This window comes from Salmo salar, chromosome 24 (assembly GCF_965601325.2).
Source record: "Salmo salar chromosome 24, fSalSal1, whole genome shotgun sequence".
NCBI lineage: Eukaryota > Metazoa > Chordata > Actinopteri > Salmoniformes > Salmonidae > Salmo > Salmo salar.
The window spans coordinates 1,639,150-1,655,010 of NC_138314.1; the positions used below are offsets into that span (position 1 = coordinate 1,639,150).

The window sequence follows — 15,861 nt, forward strand, 5'->3', positions numbered from 1 at the left end:
GGGCCTCTCTGGCTAGCCCACCACCAAAGACAAGTCAAGTTAACGTTAGTAGCACCCGGAGATGCTAAAACACATGTCATCATACAGAAGATGATATACCCACAATATAGGGCTCCCGAGTGGCGCAGCGGTCTAAGGCACTGCATTTCAGTGCTAGAGGTGTCACTACAGACCATGGTTCGATTCCAAGCAACCAGCCGTGATTGGGAGTCCCATAGGGCGGCGCACAATTGGCCCAGAATCGTCCAGGTTGGGTTTGGCCGGGGTAGGCGGTCATTGTAAATAAGAATTTGTTCTTAACTGACTTGCCTAGTTAAATAAAAATTAAATAAAAAATAAAACACCAGGCTAACCATATAAAACAACTTTTACACAATGCACATGAAATTCACAAGGTCAGGAGAATGTGAGATCATCTCCTTTTTGACACACACACACTCTTCAACAGAAGAGAGGGCAGAGGAGATGAGGTTAAGAGATTCACACAGACATGGCAGAAAGGAATAAGAGAGAAAGCTGTGAAAGAAAGAGACGTCATAAAATGAGAACAAAGAAAAAGGAAATAAATGAGTTAGAATGAAAAATGATTGAAAGATGAGGGAGAAAGGGACAGAAATGACAGCAGGTGGGAAGTTGGTCAGAAGAGTGTGAATAGAAAGGGAAAGGGATGGGAGAGAAGGAAAGTTAAGAGTGCAGAAGACATCCCTGCATCCTGCAGCCACTCACTCATAAATGACATCACTCAGAGACCATCAGCAGTGAGGAGTAAATCTTTAGACCAGGGCTGCCCAATCTTGTCCCTGGAGTGCTACCCCCGGTAAGTTTTCACTCCAACCCCAGTTGTAAGTAAACCGATTTGCTTATGAACCAGCTAATTATCAGAATCAGGTGTGCTAGATTAGGGTTGGAGCGAAACCCAAGAACAGGGTTGGGCAGCCATGCTTTATGACTAGTGGAGATGAGAACCTGACATTACCTTCTCCTCAGTGTTCACAGTCACTTAGAGAACGTACAACAATGTTTCCTTGTTCACATCCCCTCATGAATTTAAAAAGGAATTGACTGGTGTAATAAATGTAGTGGAAACTCATGCTTACCAAAACAATGACTTTAAATTAACTTTGGGGTAAAAGGGTAGATCATAGGAGCGCACAGTGTGTGTATATCTCTCTCTCACTCTCACACACAGACGTTTACTTCCCCCTAGTGTTCAGCACCTAGCACTGCCACCCAGTCAGAGATGGCACAACTGCAAAGGTTGTGCCAAAGGCTGGTCTAGCGGGAAACAACACCACCTGTAGTACACATGCACAACCCCCACGTGGGTTTGAATCCCAGCCCCATCACTATTCTGAATCTCCCTCCCTCCCTCTCACTGCATGCTATAAAATGAAAATACTTTAATATATGCAGAGGTCAGAGCAGAATCAGGCTGTGTAAGAGGTCAAATGTATTCATGTCTATTTTCCAAACCAGCCAGAAACTAGGCTGTTGTTGATGTCCCAGTCTTTTTGGGAGATGCATCACCTTTTCTTTTGTAGCAAACAAAAGCTTTAGTGCTCTTCAGCAGTCTGAGGAGAATGAGACGTCAGGGTTAGAGGTTACCTGGCAGTGACGATGCTCTGCAGCAGTCTGTGGGAGGAGTCTGAGAGGTCAGAGGGCACCAGGATCTCTACAGGTTTGACCTTTAAGACTCGCCCCTCCAGCTCACAACGCGTTGAGCCGTCCACAAAACAATCCAACAGCACGTCACCTGTACTGGGCTGCACCGCCTAACACACACACACACACACACACACACACACACACACATTGAGAGAACGGGTTAATATATATATTTGTCTACATTTCAGCACCAATTGGTAGATTCAATTATCTACAAGATCAGAATATTTAGGGTTAGGAAAGTATTTATGGATAATGAAAAATGGTTTTCAAAGCCTTTAGATACGAAATATATTGATCAATAAAAAAAAAAAAATACTGGTTCAATCCATAAAATATTGGAAGGTGAGAAAAGTGCACAATAGGAGTTGAATAATAGTCCTATAAATCTACCCTAATCCTCACTAATCATGGAACTGTAATGACAACAGTCCAGTCATTGTGAACCGTGCACCAGGCTCCAGGTTTAAACTGCTAAGTTTGGTCTGAGTTAAATAATGATTCAAATAGGCTGCAGGTACCAAATTATTGCACTACTTTAGCTTAATATTATCCACTATTGATAGCGACCCTCAGGAACAACTACACAGACAGAGGAAAGAAAGGTAAACGGAATGGAATAAAAAAAAAAAAATCGAAGAAAAAAAATAGAGCCTTTACGCAGAAATGAAAAAGGTGGTTTGATTAATTCTGAAAGCTTCAATATTCAGTTCATCAATGGTAAAATTGGAAGTAATATACAATATCATACACTGCGTGCGCAATTTTTAGGCAAGTGAGTATTCTGATCTTATCATTATTTCTATTCATATTTTCAAACTCCAAACCATATAAACTTGAATGCTTATTGGATTTAATCATTTTCAGGTGATATGTATTTGTGTAATGAGGGAGGGTGTGGCGAAAGTGAATAACACCTTATATCAAGGTGTACATAATTATTAGGCAGCCTCATTACCTCAGGTAAAATGGGCAAAAAAATAAATTTAACTGACACTGAAAAGCCAAAAATGTAAAAATGCCTTTCAGACGGATGCGACACTCTTTAAATAGCTAAACTATTGAGGTGTGACCACCGGACATTCAAACGTTTTGTTGCGAATAGTCAACTGGGGCGCAAAAAACACATGGGGAAGAAAAGGCGCAAATTAACTGCAGAAGACTTGAGAATAATTAAATGTCAAACTACCAGGAACCCATTATCCTCCAGTCCCACCGTATTCCAGAACTGAAACCCACCTGGAGTGTTCAGAAGTACAAGGTGTCAAGTGCTCAGAGACATGGCCAAGGTCAAGAAGACTGAAACAAGACCACCACTGAATAAGATTCACAAGTTGAAGCGTCAAGATTGGGCAAAGAAATACCTGAAGACAGATTTTTCAAAGGTTTTATGGACAAATGAAATGAATGTGACTCTTGATGGACCAAATGGATGGGCCCGTGGCTGGATCAGTAATGGACACAGGGCACCACTTTGAGTCAGGTGCCAGCAAGGTGAAGGAGGTGTACTGGTATGGGCTGCTATCATTGAGGATGAGGTAGTTGGACCTTTTCGGGTTGAAGATGGACTGAAACTCAGCTCCCAAATCTACTGCCAGTTTCTGGAAGATTCTTTCGTCAAACAGTGGTACAGGAAGAAGTCCTCAGCATTCCAGAAGGCCATGATCTTTATGCAGGACAATGCTCCATCACATTCATCCAAGTACTCCACTGCTTGGCTAGAAAGCAAGGGCCTCAAAGATGCCTGAATAATGACCTGGCCCCCTTCCTCACCGGACTTAAATCCTATTGAGAACTTGTGGGCCCTTCTCAAACGTGAGATTTACAGTGATGGAAAACAATACACCTTTTTGAACAGCATTTGGGAGGCTGTGTTTGCTGCTTCAGCGAAAAGTGATCATGAACAGATAAAGAAACTGACAGACTCCATGGATGGAAGGCAGTTATTGAAAATAAGGGTGGCTATATTGGTCACTGAATATTTTTGAAAGGCCAAAAATGTTATATAATTGTCATTTTGTGTTACTTATCTGTTACACTTACTCTAAAAATTGAGAATAAACAAGTGAGTTGAGAGAAATTATTTTTGTAATTTAGTTGCCTAATAATTCTGCACACTTATATATTTCCCTGAGAAAGACAAAACTCACTTTTCCTTTGTTAAACATTCAGGTTTGAGGTTCAATAACATTTTGGATTGACTGAGAGCATTGTGTTTGTTCAACAATAAAATTAATCCCGAGGAATACAATTTGCCTAATAATTGTGCACGCAGTGTAATATGGAGAATAGTATGATAAAATATACCCTAATTGCCCGCACTGATCATGAAACTGTGCGATGACAAGTGCCAAGTCTTGCGCCATGCGTCAAGTTCAAAGTAATGGTTTGAGCTCCATAATGATTTAATAAGCTTACTGTACATGTCGTGATTTATTTTTACTATAAATTTGTAATTGGCCTTCATAAAATAGTATCCACTATTACTTGACCCTCAATAACAAGGACAGGACAGCATTTACTGAAGAAACAAATAAAGTTAGGCTAAGTCAAACAAAGAGGAATGGAATTCTATGAATGTAAGGAAAGGGAACAAACACTAAATTATTAAATATTTATTACTTATGGTCGCTACCGATAGTGGCTAATAATATTTAACTTATAGCCTACAAATTGAAGAAAACTAGGGCTGGGAATTCACATGGACCTCACGATACGTATTGCGATTCGAAACTGTGATTTGAGGTTCCAAACATATAGCTCACCATATGTCTGAGCAGAGGGACAAGAGTGAGCCATGAGAAAACAAGTTGACTGGCAGCTTCATTAAATAGGACCTGCAAAACACCAGTCTCAACGTCAACAGTGAAGAGGCAACTCCGGGAAGCTGGCCTTCTAGGCGGAGTTGCAAAATAAAAAACAAACAAAAAAAAAGCCATATCTCAGACTGGCCAATAAAAATAAATTAAGATGGGCAAAAGAACAGACAATGGACAGAGGAACTGCCTAGAAGGCCAGCATCCCGGAGTCACCTCTTCACTGTTGACGTTGAGACTGGTGTTTTGCAGGTACTATTTAATGAAGCTGCCAGTTGAGGCATCTGTTTCTCCAACTAGACACTCTAATGTACTTGTCCACTTGCTCAGTTTTCAGCTGTGCTAACATAATTGCAAAAGGGTTTTCTAATGATCAATTAGCCTTTTAAAATGTTAAACTTGGATTAGCTAACACAACGTGCCATTGGAACACAGGAATGATGGTTTCTGATAATGGGCCTCTGTACGCCTTTGTAGATATTCCATAAAAAATAAGAATAAATTCCAGCTACAATAGTCATTTACAACATTAACAATGTTTACACTGTATTTCTGATCAATTTGATGTTATTTTAAATGGACCAAAAAAAATTATGCTTTTCTTAAAAAAAAACAAGGACATTTCTAAGTGACCCCAAACTTTTGAACGGTAGTGTACATAGACCGCCACCCCTTGTTTTACCAGAGGCTGCTGTTCTATCCTGCCGATGCAGTGTGTAACCTGCCAGCAGTATGTTAATCATGTCGTCGTTCAGCCACGACTCGGTGAAACATATGATATTACAGTTATTGATGTCCAGTTGGTAGGATATACATGTTTTTAGCTTGTCCAATTTATTTTCCAGCGATTGTACGTTGGCCAGTAGTACGGATGGCAAGGGCAGATTAGCCACTTTTCGGCGGATCCTCACAAGGCACTCCAATCTCTTTCCCTGTTATCTTTTCTGTTTCTTTCTCCTGCAAATGACAGGATGAGGGCCTGTTCGGGTGTCTGGAGTAAATCCCTCTCGTTCCGACTCATTAAAGAGAAATACTTCGTTCAGTTCAAGGTGAGTAATAGCTGTTCTGATTTCCGGAAGCTATTTTCATTCATAAGAGACGGTAGCAGCAACATTATGTACAAAAGAAAAGTTAGAGAAAATGCAAAGAAACTAATAAAATAGCACGGTTGGTTAAGAGCACATGAAACGGCAGCCATCCTTTCCGGCGCCATCTTCAAGCATAAAGAATACATGTTGATATGTTTTTCCATTTCCTACCATGACTGGTTTCACATGAATATCCAGTGATAAGGTAAAATATATCTAAAACAATTGTTATTTGGCCTATACACATACACAATCCCCTTATCCAAACTGATTACTCATTTACCTAGCTCTTATCAATGTATAAATTACAGTGCATGGAGTATGCTGTTATTTCTATCGTAAAAAAATTAAGTAAATGCTTTTTCCACTTGGAACCGGCAGGGTCGCTCGACTTTATTCATGGTTTCCACATGCGTAAAGAATACGCTTAGAGAGAAAAGTGTGTAAAATGGGGAATGAAGTTCCATTTACGTGCACATAACTCAGGTCTGAATTACCCCACTTTGAGCCCGTGTGCGTACAATTGAGTGTGTACTCACCACCAGCCCAATGATTAGTTGTTTTCTGTGTTTATCCCAGGTCTCACTGAGACAGAGCAGGTAGCTCTCTGGAGGATCTGTCACCACATCATCACACTCTCCCTCCTCCACATCAACCAGACTATGCACTGGGTTGACGTCTGATACCCAGGGTCAAGGGTTAATAAGCACACTATAGTGGAATGAAGACATCACACACAGGAGGACACTACTGCAGCTGTGAGCAATTGACTACTCTTATGCCTGGTCCATACATCACCTGTATGGATATGGTAAATAACACAACACACACACCAGCATATGTAAGGATACCCTCCCCCACCAGTGTAGACTTTGTGTAGAGTGCGCTGAGTTGGCGGGTGAACAAAGTGTTCTTATTGGCTCCGGAGGCCTTAATGGCCGACGTCTCTGTCTGCTTCACCACGCCCACCTGAGGTGAGAGAACCAATCACAGTCAATCAAACGTAAATCAGAAACACTAACATCTGTCATCACTGACAAATAATTATTTTTCTTCCTAAATGAATGTCTGAGATTAATAGCATTTGACTGTTAATCTGTGGCAGACAATAACATCACACATAAACAAAGGCTATGGTGACATTTAACAGTTGTATGCCTAAAACATTACATTACTTAAAATACTCTGTCTGCCCTTTGACTTCAATAATGAGTTGCAACAGTAATGGGCCTGACTGGAGAATCTTGAATCTGCCCTGTTCCACACCTTGTAGCCCTGGGAGACAAGGCGTCGTACGTGAACGAACAAGCGGTGTGTGGGAATGCTACACGTCATGAAGTTATGGTCCAGGTGACAGAAGATGTTCAGCTGCTTCGCTGCTTTCTACACACACAAACCAGTGACAGATGTTTAGCTCCCTTGCTGCTATCTACATACACACATTGATTAACACACTTCAGGAAGTTATAGTCCAGGTGACAGAAGATGTTCAGCTTCTTCGCCGCTCTACGCACACGCCTCTCACCTCTGCGTCCTCTCCAAAGAACCTGTACTTGTATCCACACTCCACAGCCAATAGAGCGTCGTTATGTTGCTCTTTAATCTGCAGGTACTGCTGCTCTAGAGGAGTGTACCCACTCTTAGAGATCCTACAGGGGGCACTGGTCACAGAGACTTCACCCCCTACTCCTGGAGGAGTCTTCATTACACCCCCCCTTCTTATTCTTCTTCCTTCTCCTGGCTTGGCAAACTGAATGAGGCTGAGGGCCTGGGAAGGATCACAACAATAAAGTTTCCATTCAAAGCTGCAATATGTAACTTTTTGGGTGACATGACCAAATTCACATAGAAATGTGTGTTATAGATGTGTCATTCTCATTGAAAGCAAGTAAGAAGCGTTAGATCTGTTATATGTGTACTATTGCTATGCTTCCTGTTCTTAAGTTTACTTTCAGTTTTGTACAGCAGCTTCAAACAGCTGAAAATACAATATTTTTGGTTATGGAGAACACATTTCACAGCAGTGTAGATGGTACAATGATTCTTTACACTATACTTGCTTCTTTTGTCACAAACTTAAATTAAGCAAACTATTAGAATTTTAGCAAATAGTTAATGCCGGAGCGATTTCTACATAGAGCAACTTTAACATACAGTTTCAAACTCACAGAATACAATTAATTAGAAGAAAATCAAAGAGAAAGGTGATGATGATCACTTACCTGTTTTTTGGTTGATGGCTCTGGACTCCGCCACTCCTCTTCACTTTTCTGTCTCTCTTGATCACCAGTCATTTCTCCGTGGGCCACAGCCTCCCTACCTCCTACATCCCCAGGCCCATTACCTCCATGAGCACACCCACCGCCTACGTCACCAGGCCTACCACCTACATCCCCAGGCCCGCCACCCGCATTCCGGGGCCCAGGAGGGCCTCTGCCTTGGGGCTCACTAGGGCAGACGAAGCCCTTCAGTCTCTCCAGGGTGGAAGAGGAGAGGATGCCTGCCCCTCGAGAGGAGGGGACCCTGATTTCTGATAGGAGAAAGGGATAAGAGTTGAAATGAAAACTGGTAGTGGCTGTGTAAACAAACCCAAAGTGTGGATTGCAGGCAAATTGAATTATTTCAAAGTACATATTTATACACTCTCCTTCAAGGTAAATCATTTTCTGATTTGGGTTAACATTTTCAGGGGGGTGCCTACTATAATTCTGAGTGTGGACTGGACAAGCCTCCACTCTCTAATTTGAAGCTTCCAAAATAGTTAACAGCTCCTTTACATGTCAGAATGTTGAATAAACTTCATTTGAAGTTAGTCTACCTAGTGTCCACTGGTTTCATCCTTATATTGTTGGAAATTTGAAATAAAATATCCACAGGAAAGTATTATTAAATCGCACTTCAAAATGAGTTTCTGTGCATGGCTCTCACAGCTTGTTCGTTAATCATGTGCACAAGCAAGTACATGCACGGATACACGTGCACAACGTAAGTACATGCACATATACCTACCAAGCTCTTGTAGGTGTTTATATGGTTTTGCCCATGTGCCAGGAGATTGAAATCTCAACGGCAGTACCAGTGTTTTGAAAAGTCGGTTTAATAATACTTTCCTGTAGATATTTTGTATAAAATTTTCAGAGGCATAAGGACCAACCGCCCAGACAAACGGTAGAGTAAGCTCAAATAACATTTTATTCATCATTCTGGCTTATAGCAGTTGTCAGAGAAAACAACTACCTTGTCTTAGCTGATTAGCTGTTGTTGTCTTACCCTTTGTTGTCTTAGCCAGCTCTCCCAATCAACACCTGTGATTGCTTTATGCCTCGCTTTATGTCTCTCTCTAATGTTAATATGCCTTGTATACTGTTCTTAAGGGTAGTTATCATTGTTTTATTTTACTGCGGAGCCCCTAGTCCCACTCAACATGCCTCAGATCCTCTTTTGTCCCACCTCCCACACATGCGATGACCTCACCGCATAACTAGTGCGTCCAGAGATGCAACCTCTCTTATCTTCACTCAATGCCTAGGTTTACCTCCACTGTACCCGCACCCTACCATACCCGTCTGTACATTATGCCCTGCATTATCCTACCACGCCCAGAAATCTGCTCCTATTATTCTTTGTCCCCAACGCACTAGACGACCAGTTTTGATATCCTTTAGCCATACCCTCATCCTACTCCTCCTCTGTTCCTCGGGTGATGTGGAGGTTAACCCAGGCGCTCTCATTTGTTGACTTCTGTAATGGTAAAAGCCTTGGTTTCATGCATGTTAACATCAGAAGCCTCCTCCCTAAGTTTGTTTTACTCACTGCTTTAGCACACTCCGCCATTCCTGATGTCCTTGCTGTGTCTGAATCCTGGCTTAGGAAGGCCACCAAAAATTCTGAGATTTCCATCCCCAACATTTTCCATCAAGATAGAACTGCCGACGGGGGAGGAGTTGCAATCTACTGCAGAGATAGCCTGCAGTAAAGTTCTGTCATACTTTCCAGGTCTATGCCTAAACAGTTCGAGCATCTAATTTAAAAAATGTATCTCTCCAGAAATATGTCTCACTGTTGCCGCCTGTTATAGACCACCCTCAGCTCCCAGCAGTGCCCTGGATTCATATGTGAATTGATTGCCCCCCATCTATCTTCAGAGTTTGTTCTGTTAAGTGACCTAAACTGGGATATGCTTAACACCCCGGCATTCCTACAATCTAAAATAGATGCCCTCAATCTCACACAAATTATCAAGGAACCCACCAGGTACAACCCTAAATCCGTAAACATGGGCACCCTCATAGATATTATCCTGACCAACTTGCCCTCCAAATACACCTCTACTGTTTTCAATCAGGATCTCAGCGATCACTGCCTCATTGCCTGCATCCGCTATGGGTCTGCGGTCAAGCGACCACCACTCATCACTGTCAAACGCTCCCTAAAACACTTTGTGAGCAGGCCTTTCTAATAGAGGTCGACCGATTAATCGGAATGGCCGATTAATTAGGGCCGATTTCAAGTTTTCATAACAATCGGTATTTTTGGCCACCAATTTGCCGATTTAAAAAATATATGTTTTTTTTTTTGGTTTTTTTAAACCTTTATTTAACTAGGCAAGTCAGTCAAAGAACACATTCTTATTTTCAATGACGGCCTAGGAACGGTGGGTTCAGGGGCAGAACGACAGATTTTTACCTTGTCAGCTTGGGGATGCAACCTTACGTTAACTAGCCCAACGCTCTAACCACCTGCTTTACGTTGCCAAGGTAAGTTGCTAGCTAGCATTAAACTTATCTTATAAAAAAAACAATCAATCAATCATAATCACTAGTTAACTACACATGGTTGATGATATTACTAGTTTATCTAACCTGTCCTGCTTTGCATATAATCGATGTGGTGCGCATTCCCGAAAAAGGACTGTCTTTGCTCCGACGTGTACCTAACCATAAACATCAATGTCTTTCTTAAAATCAATACACAAGTATATATTTTTAAACCTGCATATTTAGTTAATATTGCCTGCTAACATGAATTTCTTTTAACTAGGGAAAATGTGTCACTTCACTTGCAAACAGAGTCAGGGTATATGCAGCAGTTTGGGCCGCCTGGCTTGTTGCGAACTGTGAAGACTATTTCTTCCTAACAATGACAGCCGACTTCGCCAAACGGGGATGATTTAACAAAAGTGCATTTGCGGGAAAAAAATGCACAATCGTTGCACGACTGTACCTAACCATAAATGCCTTTCTTAAAATCAATACACAGAAGTATATATTTTTAAACCTGCATATTTAGCTAAAAGAAATCCAGGTTAGCAGGCAATATTAACCAGGTGAAATTGTGTCAGTTCTCTTGCGTTCGTCGCACGCAGAATCAGGGTATACAGAATCTGTCTCGTTGCGAACTAATTTGCCAGAATTTTACGGAACTATGAAATAACACTGTAGGTTGTGCATAACAGGAATATTTAGACTTATGGATGCCACCCGTTAGATGAAAAACGGAACGGTTCCGTATGTCACTGAAAGAATAATGTTTTCGAGATGATAGGTCATTATATGGTCAAATCCGGAAACTAAGGTTTATTATATTATAGTTAAGTCTATGATTTGATATTTGATAGAGCAGTCTGACTGAGCGGTGGTAGGCAGCAGCAGGCTCGTAATAGTCAAAGGTATATGGTTTAGAGAGAAATAGTCGACGCGTCATAATTCCTGTAATAACTTGCGGCTGAACTTGAAAGGGGTTCCTTCGTTATTTTACCGTTCATGTCTTCCATAGAGAACGTCTTGATCTACTTCAAATAAGGTCTGTGTTTTGTGCTTAAACTGCCTCGACGTTTTGATACCCGTGTAAATCTCACTACGTAACGTTTGTCAACATATTTTCATAAATCCACTCTACAAATTTTTTTATCTTCGCTTATATTGATCAGAGTTATATCCTATGGATATCTACACAGTTATAAAATTGGCAAGGTGGTCTAAGCCTAAACCAAACACAGACCTTATTTTAAATTAATCTAAAAATATCCTATGGAATAAATGAAGGAACCGCTTTTCAGATTTTGCTAGAAGGTGTCATGGGAATTATGACTCGCACTTTGGTAGTCAATTCTTACCATGCCCATTATTAAAATAGGATTTCCTGCATATAGAAATGACAGTTTTTGTTTTCAGCATTCATCACAGGCAACTTAAACTCTATTTTTATTATTCAAACAGTTGAGAGTATTTGTCTCCTAAGCAGACTCTTCAGTATCGTTGTCACTTCAGAGCTGTGTGTGTGTGTGTGTGTGTGTATATATATATATATATATAGTGCTCAAAAAAATAAAGGAAACACTTAAACAACACAATGTAACTCCAAGTCAATCACACTTCTGTGAAATCAAACTGTCCACTTAGGAAGCAACACTGATTGACAATACATTTCACATGCAGTTGTGCAAATGGAATAGACAACAGGTGGAAATTCTAGGCAATTAGCAAGACACCCCCAATAAAGGAGTGGTTCTGCAGGTGGGGACCACAGACCACTTCTCAGTTCCTATGCTTCCTGGCTGATGTTTTGGTCACTTTTGAATGCTGGCGGTGCTTTCACTCTAGTGGTAGCATGAGACGGAGTCTACAACCCACACAAGTGGCTCAGGTAGTGCAGCTCATCCAGGATGGCATATCAATGCGAGCTGTGGCAAGAAGGTTTGCTGTGTCTGTCAGTGTAGTGTCCAGAGCATGGAGGCGCTACCAGGAGACAGGCCAGTACATCAGGAGACGTGGAGGAGGCCGTAGGAGGACAACAACCCAGCAGCAGGACCGCTACCTCCGCCTTTGTGCAAGGAGGAGCAGGAGAAGCACTGTCAGAGCCCTGCAAAATGACCTCCAGCAGGCCACAAATGTGCATGTGTCTGCTCAAACGGTCAGAAACAGACTCCATGAGGGTGGTATGAGGGCCCAACGTCCACAGGTGGGGGTTGTGCTTACAGCCCAACACCGTGCAGGACGTTTGGCATTTGCCAGAGAACACCAAGATTGGCAAATTTGCCACTGGCGCCCTGTGGTCTTCACAGATGAAAGCAGGTTCACACTGAGCACGTGACAGACGTGACAGAGTCTGGAGACGCCGTGGAGAACGTTCTGCTGCCTGCAACATCCTCCAGCATGACTGGTTTGGCGGTGGGTCAGTCATGGTGTGGGGTGGCATTTCTTTGGGGGGCCGCACAGCCCTCCATGTGCTCGCCAGAGGTAGCCTGACTGCCATTAGGTACCGAGATGAGATCCTCAGACCCCTTGTGAGACCATATGCTGGTGCGGTTGGCCCTGGGTTCCTCCTAATGCAAGACAATGCTAGACCTCATGTGCTGGAGTGTGTCAGCAGTTCCTGCAAGAGGAAGGCATTGATGCCATGGACTGGCCTGCCCGTTCCCCAGACCTGAATCCAATTGAGCACATCTGGGACATCATGTCTCACTCCATCCACCAACGCCACGTTGCACCACAGACTGTCCAGGAGTTGGCGGATGCTTTAGTCCAGGTCTGGGAGGAGATCCCTCAGGAGACCATCCGCCACCTCATCAGGAGCATGCCCAGGCGTTGTAGGGAGGTCATACAGGCACGTGGAGGCCACACACACTACTGAGCCTCATTTTGACTTGTTTTAAGGACATTACATCAAAGTTGGATCAGCCTGTAGTGTGGTTTTCCACTTTAATTTTGAGTGTGACTCCAAATCCAGACCTCCATGGGTTGATAAATTGGATTTCCATTGATTATTTTTGTGTGGTTTTGTTGTCAGCACATTCAACTATGTAAAGAAAAAAGTATTTAATAAGATTATTTATTTCATTCAGATCTAGGATGTGTTGTTTAAGTGTTCCCTTTATTTTTTTGAGCAGTATATATATATATATATATATATATATATATATATATATATATATATATATACATATACATACATACATACATACACACATACACACATACATACACACATACATACACACATACATACATATTATAAAAATCATAATAATAGTCGGCCGATTAATCGGTATCGGCTTTTTGGTCCGCCAATAAATCGGTATTGAAAAATCATAATCGGTCGACCTCTACTTTCTAATCGACCTGGCCCAGGTATCATGGAAGGATATTGACCTCATCCTGTCAGTAGAGGATGCCTGATCATTCTTTAAAAGTATTTTCCTCACCACCTCAAATAAGCATGCCCCTTTCAAAAAAATTTGAACTAAGAACAGATATATCCCTTGGTTCACTCCAGACCTGACTGCCCTCAACCAGCACAAAAACTTCCCGTGGCAGACTGCACTAGCATCGAATAGTCCCCGCGATATGCAACTTTTCAGGGAAGTCAGGAACCAATACACACAGTCAGTCAGGAAAGCAAAGGCTAGCTTTTTCAAACAGAAATTTGCATCCTGTAGCTCTAACTCCAAAAAGTTTTGGGACACTGTAAAGTCCATGGAGAATAAGAGCACCTCCTCCCAGCTGCCCACTGCACTAGAAAGAGAGGGTCCAGATTGTCTAGCCCAGCTGATTTGTATGGGTCCAGGTTTTGCAGCTCTTTCAGGACATCTGCTATCTGGTTTTGGGTGAAGGAGAGGCTTGGGCAAGTAGCTGCGGGGAGCTAAATATACTTTTTTTTCTATTGTGTTATTGACTGTACGTTTGTTTATTCCATGTGTAATGCTGTGTTGTTTTTGTCGCACTGCTTTGCTTTATCTTGGCCAGGTTGCAGTTGTAAATGAGAACTTGTTCTCAACTGGCCTACCTGGTTAAATAAAGGTGAAATAAAACATTTAAAAATAAAAACATTCCAAGTAATTATATTGCTTTGTTTCAGACTGAGACCTTGCTATCAAGTCTGATGTATTATGGTGCTTTCAAGACAACTCTGAAAATCGCAACCTCTGATAAACGTATGCAACAACAACAAAAAAGCGTGAAGCTTCCTATTGGTTGATTTTGATACTTTTCAAGTGGGAAACTCAGTGCTCATCTTTCTCAACGAGTTTCCAAGTCAGAAATGTCAGCGTTTCCGGGTTCCGAGTTGTCTTGAACACGGCATTTGGCTAGGGGTGCTCACCATTGACACGCCAGGATATGACCTCACAGTTCATGTCCTCCTTTTCCTGTCCATTATGGGCCAATTTGGCTCGTTTCCATAATGACCCACGATTATTATTCGGAGAATGCTTATGCTGCACAATACAGAGAACACAGTAGAGGGAAATAGAATACAACTGAATTCATAGTGTGCAACACAATTGATATAGGTGTGTGTGAGAGCAAGGAAGTGACGTTAGCTAACAACAATAGTTACATGCAAAGTATAAAGCCATTGCTTTCTCACAACTCTGTCATGTACTTTGATTGGGCTATGTCTGAGTTAAATGTTTTATTTGTATACAGTTACACAATAACATTCGCACTGTCTGTGTCCTTACCTTTCCTCTAGGTCCTGGTTTCAGCCCAGCACATAGCTCAACAGAGTTACCGATAATACCGGATTGAACGTTTCTGTCAGAGGCACTGCTGCTCAACCCGCCGAAGTAGCTACTTATGGATGTCTGGGTAGTGCAGGACTTCTTGATTGATTTAGGCATTTTCACAGATATTTTGCGAATATAAAGTCTCATGCATAACGAAAAATTAATTGCATGCTTTGTTTCAGCTTCGATATTTGCGAATACGCGAGTCTTTTCCTCGCTTCTTCTTCTTTAAATTTGTACTGGCGGATGGCAACCAACTGAAAAGTGTATACAGCGCCACCTATCGCCTACTGTTAAGGAGTGCGAATTCAATACACTTTGTGAGACGAAAAAGGGAAGATAAATTGCCCCAGGAGGGTGCTGGGTGCTGCCGGATAAGCCACCAATCACCCCATTAAAAGGTGAAACATCTTACCAATCACACAATTCATATGGTGAATGTTGTATCCCACACGCCACGTGTGGTACGCATTACCTCTGAAAAGTGATTCAAACCACACATCGTACTGTGTAATACGCGACCCTTTCAATGGTGATTTTAACTGAAAGTCCGCATTTCACTATAGAAGCCACACCCAAAGTTTTCCCGGGAGTTTTTAGAGACAAATTCCTTGGTTTCGCGTGAAATTGTCTTTGAGCTGTATTTACCAATATTTACTAAACAGTTAAGGAAAGTTCTTCTACAACTGAATTATGTAATTGGCAAGTATGGTTCTTTATAAAAGCAGGATTTAATTATAACCTGGAGAGCTGTTTAGACGCTGATTTTCATAATTGCATAGTATCT

General features: G+C 41.8%; 1 protein-coding gene across 5 annotated transcripts in view; it reads right to left on the bottom strand.

Moving 5' to 3' along the window:
* msh3 (mutS homolog 3 (E. coli)) overlaps positions 1 to 15,320 on the bottom strand; it is a 161,985-nt gene extending 146,665 nt beyond the window's left edge. For 4 of the 5 annotated variants that reach the window (XM_045707201.2, XM_045707200.2, XM_014170481.3 and 1 more), the window contains exons 1-8: positions 15,030 to 15,320; positions 14,669 to 14,783; positions 7,792 to 8,099; positions 7,095 to 7,337; positions 6,836 to 6,952; positions 6,421 to 6,538; positions 6,109 to 6,248; positions 1,606 to 1,772 (exon numbers count right to left, since the gene is read on the bottom strand). In XM_045707201.2, coding sequence (XP_045563157.1) covers positions 1,606 to 1,772; positions 6,109 to 6,248; positions 6,421 to 6,538; positions 6,836 to 6,952; positions 7,095 to 7,337; positions 7,792 to 8,099; positions 14,669 to 14,783; positions 15,030 to 15,221 — 1,400 coding nt within the window. In that variant the 5' untranslated portion in view covers positions 15,222 to 15,320. The remainder of the gene's footprint in view (positions 1 to 1,605; positions 1,773 to 6,108; positions 6,249 to 6,420; positions 6,539 to 6,835; positions 6,953 to 7,094; positions 7,338 to 7,791; positions 8,100 to 14,668; positions 14,784 to 15,029) is intronic. The other variant, XM_045707205.2, reaches the window with a different exon arrangement.
* Between the last annotated feature and the right edge of the window lie 541 nt (positions 15,321 to 15,861).